At 40.2% G+C, this 12,681-nt stretch overlaps 1 protein-coding gene across 2 annotated transcripts in view; it reads right to left on the bottom strand.

The window, feature by feature from the left end:
- The window catches only part of NME7 (NME/NM23 family member 7), a 261,547-nt gene that overhangs the window by 195,624 nt on the left and 53,242 nt on the right, over nucleotides 1-12,681 (bottom strand). For both annotated transcript variants that reach the window (XM_047839723.1, XM_047839724.1), the window contains exon 4: nucleotides 1,289-1,399. In XM_047839723.1, the coding sequence (XP_047695679.1) occupies nucleotides 1,289-1,399 (111 nt within the window). The remainder of the gene's footprint in view (nucleotides 1-1,288; nucleotides 1,400-12,681) is intronic.

Here is a 12,681-nt window from a genome sequence, read left to right on the forward strand (position 1 = left end):
CGCCTGCTGTGAGGGCAAGCATACATGACACATACAGACATAGGACAAATTTAACTACTTATAAACGGGCATGACTTCAGCTCCACTAGATAATAATATCACCAGATTACCACTACTAATAACAATAGCTAACTTCATATATACTATGTGTAGGGGTCTTTCAAAGCACTTTACGTATATTAAACTCCCATAATCCTTATAACAACTTTACGATACAGGTGGTTATAACCTCCATTTTGCAGATGAAGAAAACGAAGCACAGAATAAACTGTCCAGAGTCACACACCTACTAAGAGGTGCAATTACATGCAATCTGGCTCTAAATTCTGTGCTCTGAAACTTAAGCCTCCTGCCTTTCTGGAAGATATGCAAACTGCAAGACCTTACACACGGGAAGAGTTCAAATTAAATGCATGTCGTTGTTGGGATATACTTGAAGGTGTTTCATTAAGGTATCCAGGGATCAGACTTAGCAAAGCTGCACTGAATACCTATGGCTACTCATTGTCCCTGTCCTCACGGAGCCAAAACAGCAACTGTCCCATACAATATATATCCGGGGATAGCAGTAAGACACCTGACCAAAAAAACCAACCAAACAACCAAACAAAAAAACACACAAGAAAACAAAAAACAGAAACAAAAACACACAAGAAAACAAAAAACAGAAACAAAAACACCCAATGGAGTAACATAAGAAGGCCACTGGAGCCAGTTCTGCCTAACTGCCACATTAATGTCCCTACCGAGGGGTAAGTCCTGTTTTCACTAAATAACTTAGAAACTATCAGGTCAGACAGAATGGACTGCTTTTCAGGGTAGTAAATCAGCATATGTGCCAATGATACCCATTGGGCAGAGCAAAATGTAAACATTTCCAAAGGCCTCCCTTTGGGAAATCCCAACAGTAATACTCCCTCGTCAAGTAGAAATACTCAATACTCATTTCCTCTTCTATCATTTTCACACAGTGTGTTATACTTCTACATTAAGGAGAAGAGATGACGATTATCCAGCGTCGGTGTTATAAAAGCCAATGGAGTTAGGGAACACGATAAAAGTGAGGCAGGTACAATCTGACAATTCCTACTTGCTTGGAGTTCAATTATTATTGGTGAATATAATTACCTGTGGTCTTATTCTCATTTTAATAAGATTAGTGTTCTATCCTTTGCCATTCAGTGAGAGGCTTTTATTTTAAACAATGACAAGAAAAATAACAGATGATTTAAAAAAGAAAACAATATGGAATCAGACTTTACATGACTGAAAATGGCCAACAAATTACCTTGAAAGCGTCATCATTTTGAGTTTGGTTATAGTAAATCCGGCTTTGTTTATCATTTCAATTATTTCTCCAGCTTTTGATATTGCATCTGGTTTAATCAGAGCCAACGTTCTGCAAGGATATAAAGGATAAGTTTGAAAATAAAAATAGTTCAGTTTTTACTTACAATTCCGAAGCAGTGGTAGTTTCCTTAACAATCATCCTACATCATAAAACACTGAAATCAATTCCAAAGAGAAGTGTATTAAAGGTCTCTTTAAAACTTATATAAGGTAAGCTTACTATTTTTCCCAAGAAAATATAAACTTAGGTACCCAATCTAAAAAAAATAAAAGCTTACAGGGGAAAAAAGTTCACATTGTCATGTTTAATATGCCCAAATTAATGCAGGGAAGGGAAAATTCTTCCTCTACCCTCCAAGGTCTTCCGACTGGACTGAGAATTAAATTTACACGAGGCAGAGGAACAGGAGAAAAAGCTGAAGTTTCGTCATGTGTGCATGGAGGCCCAATAATGAAGTTGAGACCCAAAGAAATGACGAAAACAGGCAGTTTTTATACTTCTTAAACAAAGAGACAGTAAATTTGTGAGGGATTGACAGGATAAAGAAAACAGATGTGGGGCGCCTGGCTGCCTCAGGCAGTCGAGCACGGGACTCTTGATCTCCGGGCTGTGAGTTCTAGCTCCCACATTGGGTGTAGAGATTACTTAAAAATAAAACCTTTAAAAAAAAAAAGAAAGAAAGAAAACAGATGTTTAGGAGCTTTAATTAGTAAGGAATTCAAAGCAGAATTTGGACTTCCATGGTAGATTAGAAAGAAAGTAACAATGTTTGTTTCTACAGCTTTGTTGGCTTTAAAGTTCCTATCTCTGTGGTAATAAGGGATCTCTTTACTTCTTAGCACAGGGAGCGCACCTTTTATACGGGAGATTTACTTCCTCTATTCAGGAGGACAGAAGGGGATCTGAGAGTCCTTGCACCAGCTGCTTAAGTAACTTTTATTTAAAATAACATGCCAAAGTGGCACATTTTGAGGCAGCCTGTCCTTGGCCCCATTAGAAAACACTGGTCTTTACAATATCTGTTTCTTAGAACAACACATTTTATAAAAGAGGACAAATCTTTAAAATATTGCATTTAATATACTATGAGCTTGGTTTTTGGTCTCTTAGACTTTAACAAATGTATGCTATGCAGTCAGTTCAGCATTGATTTGGAAATAATTATAAATTCTTCTTTTAACACTCAAGCATAGCATGAGGGATGCGCAAAGAACCAAATGTCTTCTTGCCTGGCAATGCAGACAGATGGCAAACACCATGCTAATTTTTACAATCACGGTCTCCTCCAAGAGGACACACAGGAGCAAAGCACCCTCTCTACTCTGAAGCCACAGAATTAATCGATTTTTGGCGATGGCGACCGCCCGAATGCCCTCGCTTCACTGATGCGGTAACTAAGCCTGGAGAGCGGTCACGTGCAAGGCTGCACAGCCGGTCAGCGGCACCTTCAGGACAGAAACATCCAGCTCACAAGACTTGCGGGTCTGCGGTCCTTCCACACCACAAGCAAGGTCACTCTCAGTATCATCAGAGGGAGCACAACCACAAAACCCTCGAGGGTAATACTTGCAAATACAAGAAGAAAATCGAACTAGTCGGAGTAATTCAGTTTGCGGGTCGTGCAGAATTATGATAATGAACTGCTACCACTTGCCCTTCATCATTTCTGGGTGTTCTGACACGCCGGCAATATTTCAAGGAATGCACACGAGAAGAATGGCCTTTTCGGAGCTTTCTTCCCCAATGAGATAAGCTTGGCTGAGGCTCTGACAAAGATATAATAATTCAAACATCCTTACTTTCAGTGGGATGCCGCCCATGGCTGCCTTTTAAAACTTATAAATAACAAAGATTGTTCATCTCAGTGTGCTTATGACAAGCCATACCAGACAATCCTTTCCTTTATTTTGAAGCAAATGAGTCGCTGATACTATTTTATATTATATGGCTTCACTGACGATGCAATTAAAACTCGTCGCATTTTAGCTCACGTTATTTAAGTATCATAAGCCACACTAACCCCTGAATTGTTTATGCTGAACTGTGGGCGAACTTTCTGGAACTATAGCTCTTAAAGAAAATATAAACACATCAGCAGCCATCGATTTCGAGGAACAAGCACCAGGGTGGAAAATGCAAAACGGACAGAACTGAATTTAAAATGCAATTTCATTTTCTCTTTAAATGCCTACATTAAAGGCTGACTACTGGGAGTAACCACTGTAAATAGATTTGCCTATCATGTCCTTGTTGCTTAACTCTTCAGTACATAATAGTTAAAATCTATCCTGAACAGAAAATTCGACGGGCACGAGAAGTCACACATGCTATTTAAGTGAGGACAGCACATAAGCAATAGGACCACAAAAATATTATTAATAGTGCTGCTGTTCTCTGTCGCCGTGTAACGCACCATAACAACACTCCAAGCCGTCCCAAAGGTGAACGTGTATCAAACTGCTGCGCTCCTCGCTTGCTGGCTGAAGTCCCCCGGGCTGGTACAGGACTGACCTACTTTCCCAGAGGCCTGCAGGCTGGCCTTGAGGAATGAAGGACCAGACTTTCCCAGAAGATAAGACCTGACCGCATTTGAAAACAGCTGCCACTGATGCCAACAAGTCTGTTCAGGGCCAGGTCGACGTACGACTAACTGCCTGGGCACCTGCTTCTCCTGCACGGAGCCCCCGCCATTTCCCGCACCTTCCCCCCTGTTAGAACCCTGTGGCTTTGTCTGGACAGGGAAGATGGCCTTTGAGACATCAGTCCACCATCTTCCCAGGATGCCAGCTTCCTGAATAAAGCAAACTTCTCTTTGCCACCATCGCTGGTCTCTCCAGCATTGGTTTTTTTTTTTTGACTGGCGAGCAACCAAACTTGACTTGAGAATCCATTCTCTGTCCAGGAACAGAACCATCCCAAAATGTGGGGGCTCAAAACAACAATTGCTCAAGATTCTGTAGGTCAGCTGCAGTGGTTTCACCGGGGATCATTCACACAGCCATGTGCGGCTGGAGGGTCAGCTGGGACGGCTCCCAAGGCTTCTTTTTCCTTGTGGGCTTTCATCCTTTGGAGGCCACACCAGGCTTCTTCATATGCGGCCACATAGAGTCCAGCATGCAAACATTTATCACGCATCCCCTTGAGACGTGTCTACTGATGTCCCTTTGGCCAATGCAAGTCACATGGTCAAGTCCAGAGTCAATGTGAGGGGGGACTGGACAAGGGCACGACGGGGCGCCTGGGTGGTGCAGTCGGTTAAGCGTCCGACTTCAGCTAGGTCACGATCTCGCGGCCCGTGAGTTCGAGCCCCGCGTCGGGCTCTGGGCTGATGACTCAGAGCCTGGAGCCTGTTTCCGATTCTGTGTCTCCCTCTCTCTCTGCCCCTCCCCCGTTCATGCTCTGTCTCTCTCTGTCCCAAAAATAAATAAACGTTGAAAAAAAAAAAAATTTAAAAAAAAAAAAAAAAAGTAAAAAAAGACCAACCTGAGGAAGAACCAGAAGAAACAGCACAGAACAGAGACAGCCACAGATAGTTCAGCTACTGGAACTGTCAGATGCAGACTGTGAAAGGACCAGACAAAAGGAAGGACTGAAAGACAAGGTGCAAGCATCATAAGGCAAGAGAAGTCCAAGCTATGAACAATGGATACTTAGGTTTGAAAAAGAATCTATGAGAGGACCAAGTGATAAAAAAATACAAAAATGAAAATAAGCACCAAACGGGCTGACAGAAGACTAGATGTACCTGACGGAAGAATTCTGAGCAAATTCAGAATGAAGCACAGAGGAACAGAAAGACAGGACATAGCTAAGAGGATAGTTTCAAGAATGTGAGTAAAGACATTTTCAGCCAAAAGAGTTCCTTATCAGTGAACACTCTTAAGGGAAATTCTAAAATAAGCAAAGCAATCCCAAACAGAATATCTGAGATAGACAAAATAATAATACTAAAAGGCCAAAAGTAGTGACAGCTAATTGTCAACTGGTTATATAGAATAATAATAATAAGTCATTAGGTTCACAAAAACTACAGAAAATACAACAGAAGTGACATGTAATTCAGCAAGGTACGAAATTTAGCTCAACTGTTCCGAGGTTCTTATACTTTCAAGAAGGAAGATACTACAAAAGCAAACATGAACTACCAGGACTTCATCAAGATAAAAAGCTTCTGCACAGGGAAGGAAACAATCAGCAAAACTAAAAGTCAACTGACAGAATGGGAGAAGACATTTGCAAATGACTTATCAGATAAAGGGTTAGAATCCAAAATCTGTAAAGAACTTCTCAAACTCAACACCCGCCAAAAAAAATAATCCAGCCAAGAAAGGGGCAAAAGACGTGAACAGACACTTTTCCAAAGAAGACATCCACATGGCTAACACACATGTGAAAAGATGCTCAACATCACTCATCATCAGGGAAATACAAGTCAAAATCACAATGAGATACTATCTCATATCTGTCAGAACGACTAAAATCAACAACTCAGGAAACAACAGATGTTGTGAAGATGAGGAGAAAGAGGAATCTTTTTGCACTGCTAGTGGGAATGCAAACTGGTGCAGCCACTCTGGAAAACAGTGTGGAGATTCCTCAAAAAATTAAAAACAGAACTACCCTACAAGCCAGCAATCGCACTACGAGGTATTTACCCAAAGGATACAAAAATGCCCATTCAAAGGGGCACATGCACCCCAGTGTTTATATCAGCACCATCAACAATAGCCAAAGTATGGGAAGAGCCCAAATGTCCATCGAAAGATGAATGGATAAAGAAGATGTGGAATATATAAAATGGAACATTACTCAGCAATCAAAAAGAATGAAAATATTGTCATTTGCAACAACATGGATGGAACTAGAGGGTATTATGCTAAGTGAAATAAGTCTGTCAGGGAAAGACAAATACCATATGATATCACTCATATGTGGAATTTAAGAAACAAAACAGATGAACATAGGGGAAGGGAAACAAAAATCAGATTAAAAACAGAGAGGAGACAAACTATAAGAGACTCAAATACAGAGAGCAAACTATGGGTTGCTGGAGGGGTGTTGGGCTGAGTGATGACCATCAAGGAGGGCACTTGTTGGGATGCGCACTGGGTGTTATACATAAGTGATGAAACACTAAATTCTATTCCTTAAGTCATTATTACACTATATGTTAACTAACCTGTATTAAAAAAAAAAAAAAGAAGATACAGATATTGGTAAACTTTAGGCATTGATATTAAATATGCATGCTGTAGTTTCTAGGATAAGAACTAAAAGTATAGAAAAGAATGTACACCATTCAAACAAATAGACAAAAAATGGATTGAGGGGTGCCTGGCTCAGTGGGGTGAGCATCTGACTTCAGCTCAGGTCATAATCTCACAGCTCGTGAGTTCGAGCCCCATGTCAGGGCTCTGTGCTAACAGCTCAGAGCCTGGAGCCTGCTTCGGATTCTGTGCCTCCCTCTCTCTCTGCCCCTCCCCTGTTTGTGGTCTGTCTGCCTACCTCTCTCAAAATAAATAAACAGTAAAAAAAAAAATTATATACATATATATATATATATATATATATATATATATATATATATATAAATGGATTGAAAAATCCTCAATAAGTCAGAAAACGACCAAAAATAATAATAATAAATCAAATGAGAAAAAGCACAAAAGCAGATGGCAGGGTTAACCCCAAATATATTATAGTACATGCATTAAAAGTAAGTGCTTTACATAAGAGACTCTTAAAAACTGAGAACAAACTGAGGGTTGATGGGGGGTGGGGGGGGGTGGGTGATGGGTATTGAGGGGATGGGTGGGTGATGGGTATTGCTCATTTTGGGATGAGCACTGGGTGTTGTATGGAAACCAATTTGACAATAAATTTCATATATTGAAAAAATAAATAAATAAAAATAAATAAATAAATAAAAGTAAGTGCTTTAGAGTAAAAGACAAAGACTATAAAACTGAATTTCTTTAGGGAACCTGGGTGGCTCAGTCAGTTAAGCATCCAACTTCGGCTCAGGTCACGATCTCACAGTTCATGCGTTCCAGCCCCACATCAAGCTCTGTGCTGACAGCTCAGAGCCTGGAGTCCACTTTGGATTCTGTGTCTCCCTCTCTCTCTGCCCCTCCCCTGCTCACGCTCTGTCTCCCTCTGTCTCTCAAAAATAAATAAATGTTAAAAAAAAAAAACAAAAAACAACTCTGACTTTCTTTAAAAAAAAAAATCATTCAAAGACAAATTACATCAGACTAGATTTAAAAAGTAACTATGTTATTTAGAAAAGGCACATTTAGAACAGCATACTGAAAGTTTTTAAGTTTAAAAAGGATGAAAAAAGACACACTGTGTGAACATTAACTAAAGTAAAGCCAGTGCAGGGGTGCCTGGGTGGCTCAGTTGAGCATCTGACTCTTGATTTCGGCTCACATCATCATGATCTCACGGTCATGGGATGGAGTCCCATGTCTGGCTCCACACTGAGTATGGAGCCTGCTTGAGGCTCTCCCCCCGCCCACTGCCCCTCTCCCCCACTCACTTGCTCACTCTCTCTCTCTGAAACAAAAAATAAAATGAAATAAAGTGAAATGAAATAAAGAAAAGAAAAGAAAAGAAAAGAAAAGAAAAGAAAAGAAAAGAAAAGAAAAGAAAAGTAAAATAAAATAAAATAAAATAAAATAAAATAAAATAAAATAAAATAAAATAAAATAAAGTAAAATAAAAATAAGCCAGTGCACAGAAAACATGAATAGACACTTCTCTAAAGAAGACATCCGGATGGCCAACAGGCACATGAAAAGATGCTCAACGTCACTCCTTATCAGGGAAATACAAATCAAAACCACACTCAGGTATCACCTCACACCAGTCAGAGTGGCCAAAATGAACAAATCAGGAGACTATAGATGCTGGCGAGGATGTGGAGAAACAGGAAGCCTCTTGCACTGTTGGTGGGAATGCAAACTGGTGCAGCCACTCTGGAAAACAGTGTGGAGGTTCCTCAGAAAATTAAAAATAGACCTACCCTATGACCCAGCAATAGCACTGCTAGGAATTTACCCAAGGGATACAGGAGTACTGATGCATAGGGGCACTTGTACCCCAATGTTTATAGCAGCACTCTCAACAATAGCCAAATTATGGAAAGAGCCTAAATGTCCACCAACTGATGAATGGATAAAGAAATTGTGGTTTATATACACAACGGAGTACTACAGGGCAATGAGAAAGAACGAAATATGGCCCTTTGTAGCAACGTGGATGGAAATGGAGAATGTGATGCTAAGTGACATAAGCCATACAGAGAAAGACAGATACCATATGGTTTCACTCTTGTGGATCTTGAGAAACTTAACAGAAACCCATGGGGGAGGGGAAGGAAAAAAAAAAAAAAGAGGTTAGAGTGGGAGAGAGCCAAAGCATAAGAGACTCTTAAAAACTGAGAACAAACTGAGGGTTGATGGGGGGTGGGTGGGAGGGAGGGGAGGGTGGGTGATGGGTATTGAGGGGATGGGTGGGTGATGGGTATTGCTCATTTTGGGATGAGCACTGGGTGTTGTATGGAAACCAATTTGACAATAAATTTCATATATTGAAAAAAATAAAATAAAAAATTTAAAAAAAGTGCACTTGTTGTGATGAGCACTGGATGTTGTTTGGAAGTGCTGAATCTCTATATTGTACCCCTGAAACTAATATTGCACTGTGTGTTAACTAACTGGAATTTAAACAAAAAGTTAAAAAAAAAAAAAAAATAAGCCAGTGCAGCTCTGTTGCTATCAAACAAAGTAGAGTTTAAGGTAAAATTCAGTGCTAGAGATAAAAATGATCTTTTTATAATACTAAAAGGTTCAATTTACCAAGAAAATATCTCCTAGTAACATACCCTCAAAATTATAATGTAAAAATTAACATAATGACAAGGAAAAAGAGACAAATGACAAGTATAGAAGGAAATGTTAATCAAGCCTTGGTAATTGATAGAATAAGCTGACAAAAATATTACTAAATACATGAAAGATCTGAACACATAATTCACAACGTTGACCTAATGACACAAAACAACAGTGGATTAAACATTCTTTTCAAGCACACTAAAATAATTGATTATGGTAAGACAAAAGCAAGCCTCAACCAACTTGAAAGACACAGAAATCATGCAGAGTATATTTTTTAGACACCACACAATTCAGCTAGGATCCAATACAAAAAGAGAATAAAAAAACCTGATATGCTTAGACATAACTGAACATACTTCTAAATAACTACTGGATCAATGACAACTTATAAAAATTAGAAAATATTTCAAATCAAATTTTTCAAATTTCACATAAAAAAGTAGAATGTGGTTCTAAGCAGTATTTAGAAGAAAGTTTATATCCTTAATTGCATATATTAAAAATACTGAAAATTAATAGAATATATAATTCTCAAACCAGTAACAGCAGAAAAGAGGAATAAAGAAAACTTGAAAGCAACTACCAACTTCAAATTGTGTGCAAAGCAAAGGCACCATTAAAAAAAGAAGGTGAAATAAAAAACATTTTTAAGAAAGATAATTGACTACCAAGAAATGGAGGACAAATTCCAAAGAGAAAAATGATTCCAAAAGGACAGTCTGATACGCAAGAATTGGTGACAAATGCATAGGTAAATCCAAGCAAACATCGCTGGTACGAAAGAAAAAAAAAAAGGGTAACATGCAGACAAAAACCAAATGCCCAAAGCAACAATGAAACCATGTAATTCAAGAAAGAAGATTGGCACTAAGGTGTTCTAAACTCTTTTAAGACTACAGAAGGGTGAAGATATTATACAACCCTAAGCAATTTAAATTAAATATGTATGACAAAGTTTCACAGCTAACCACGAGAGAAATAGCATAGAATTATGTAAACCCCAAACCAATAGAGAATACAGTAGGTAGAACAATGGCCACCCAAAAATGTCCATGACCTAATCCCTGGAACCTGTGAATACATTACTTCACATGGCAAAAAGACTTTGCAGACTTGATTACAACTGCAGGCCTTGAAATAGGGAAATTATTCTGGATCATTCTCGTAGGCTCAGTGTAATCACATTCGTCCTTAAAATCAGAGAATCTTTCTGGTTGCGGAGAACCAGAGAGATGTCAGTGTGAGGTCTCAGCCTCACAGCCAGGGAAATGTGGGTGGCCTCAAGAATCTCCGCGAGAGCCTCCGCAAGGGAATGCAACCTTACCAACACCTTGATCTCAGCCCGATGAGACGTGTGTTAAACTTCTGATCTACAGAACTGTAAGGCAATACATTTGTATTGTTGAAGCAACTGAATTTGTGATCATTTGTTATGGCTTCAACAGAAAACTATAGAGGAAAAAGAAACTGAACAGAGGAAAAACACCTCAATTAATTAAAAAAAAAAGCAAGAATAAAGAAAAAGTACAAAAGCACCAAAGTGGCCAAAGAGTGGAAATTGTACAAAAATGCAAAAAATACAACATATTTAAACTGTACATGTACTAATCTTACCAAGGAAAATGAGGGCATTTTCAGACAGAATTTTGCTTTTAAAAAAATGCTATGTGCTATTTATAAGAGGCATACCTACAGCATAACATAGTATGACTGCAAGAAAAGAGGTGGCAAAAAAAGACATTAATTAATCCAAATATATTATCAATCATTCTAGGGGAAGATGGCCACGGCTGGAGCTGAAAAGAAAATTCAGTTCTAATCTGTTAACTAGGAGCCCTCTGACTAAGAATTATAAAGGAGAAGGCAGAATTTGACTTGATTTTTACAGAGGAAGAAATCTCAATTTCTCTCTTGGAATTTAAGAATGGGAGGGCATTTTTTCATGGCATTATCTGGGGTACAGTTATGCTGTTGTTGGGGCCATCATGTAATCAGTAGTAAGTCATCTTGGACAATGAGACCATAGATAAGTAAAGAGGAAAAGGTTAGGGGGTGAATTTTTAGGAAGGCCTTGGTAATTGAACTACATGACTTTAATGCAATTCAGTGCCTTTTAGCAGCCAAAACTCAACTGCTCACTATGGTCCTAGGACATTCTGTAAAATAACAGTGGTTAGTACTGCGAGAGTACTTTTCAGGTGAGAGCAGACCTAAACGAATATTCTGCTCCTCCCCTCCTCTGAGAAGTAACCTACTCAAAACTGTTAGGCCAACTGGCTTTAAGACATAAAACCCCAAGGGGCGCCTGGGTGGCTCAGTCAGTTGGGCATCTGATTCCTGATTACGGCTCAGGTCATGATCTCACAGTTCATGAGTTCGAGCCCCACATGGGCTCTGCGCTGACAGTGCGGAGCCTGCTTGGGATTCTCTCCCTCTCTCTCTGCCCCTCCCCTGCTCACGCTCGCTTGCTGTCTCTCTCAAAATAAATAAATTTTAAAAGAAAAGAAGAAAGAAAGAAAACTCCAAGAACAGGAATATGTGCACTCTTGAGTGCACGTGAGTGACTTCGACTCCACCCCGAGGACGGTGCTCCCTCCCTCCACTCCCTCTATCTGCTCTACAGCGTCTTTCTTCAACTATATGCTGTAGGTTTCTGGTCACATGTGGCCCCGCCCCTTTTGTCTCAAACCTGCAGGCCCTCAGGCCATCGTCCTCCCGCGTCCCCACGTTTAGCACAGTGACCTGTGTGGAAGCCTGTCTCCGGTGCTCTGTCTCTTGTGCTGGGTGGGCTGTGAGGCGGCACAGACCCCGGGCCAAGTGTGCGGGCGGAGGGGTTTGCCCCGCAGACCCCTCTCTCCCTCGGGCAGGCCCCGAGGTCAGGACTGGAGGAGGAGTGAGATGGGAGGGGGGCGGCAGAAGTAGGAAGATGAGGAGAGCCTCGGCCACTCTCAAGCGTCCCCGATCCCGGACGGCCCGGATAAGCGCCCATCTTCGTGTTGGTCTTCGCCTGGCTCCTGTGTCGGTGCTCCCATCAGTTACTAATCTGGAGACTAACCCGCCCCACAGATCACAAGAAGTTTGCACTAGGTGGACTCGCATCTAAACAACAGAACCAGGGATGTCGATTCATCGCCATTTACAATTGAAACCCTAGCAGCTATACTTCAATTAGAATTAATTAAAACCAATTACTCTGATACTTTGCCAACAAATAGCCTTTGTCAACTTGACCTGAGGAGCTCTATAGAGAATAGATTTAAAATTAGCTAAAGAGTAAATCGTACGTTAAGTGCTCTGACCACACACAAAAAAATCAATATAAAAAAAATAATAAAAGGAGCAGGAGAAAAGTTTTGGAGGTGACAAAGAAGCCTGTATCGTTCACTGTGGCGATGGCTTATGGGTGTGCACTTATCTCCAAAGTCCTCA

The sequence above is a fragment of the Prionailurus viverrinus genome, chromosome F1 (assembly GCF_022837055.1).
Source record: "Prionailurus viverrinus isolate Anna chromosome F1, UM_Priviv_1.0, whole genome shotgun sequence".
Taxonomy (NCBI): domain Eukaryota; kingdom Metazoa; phylum Chordata; class Mammalia; order Carnivora; family Felidae; genus Prionailurus; species Prionailurus viverrinus.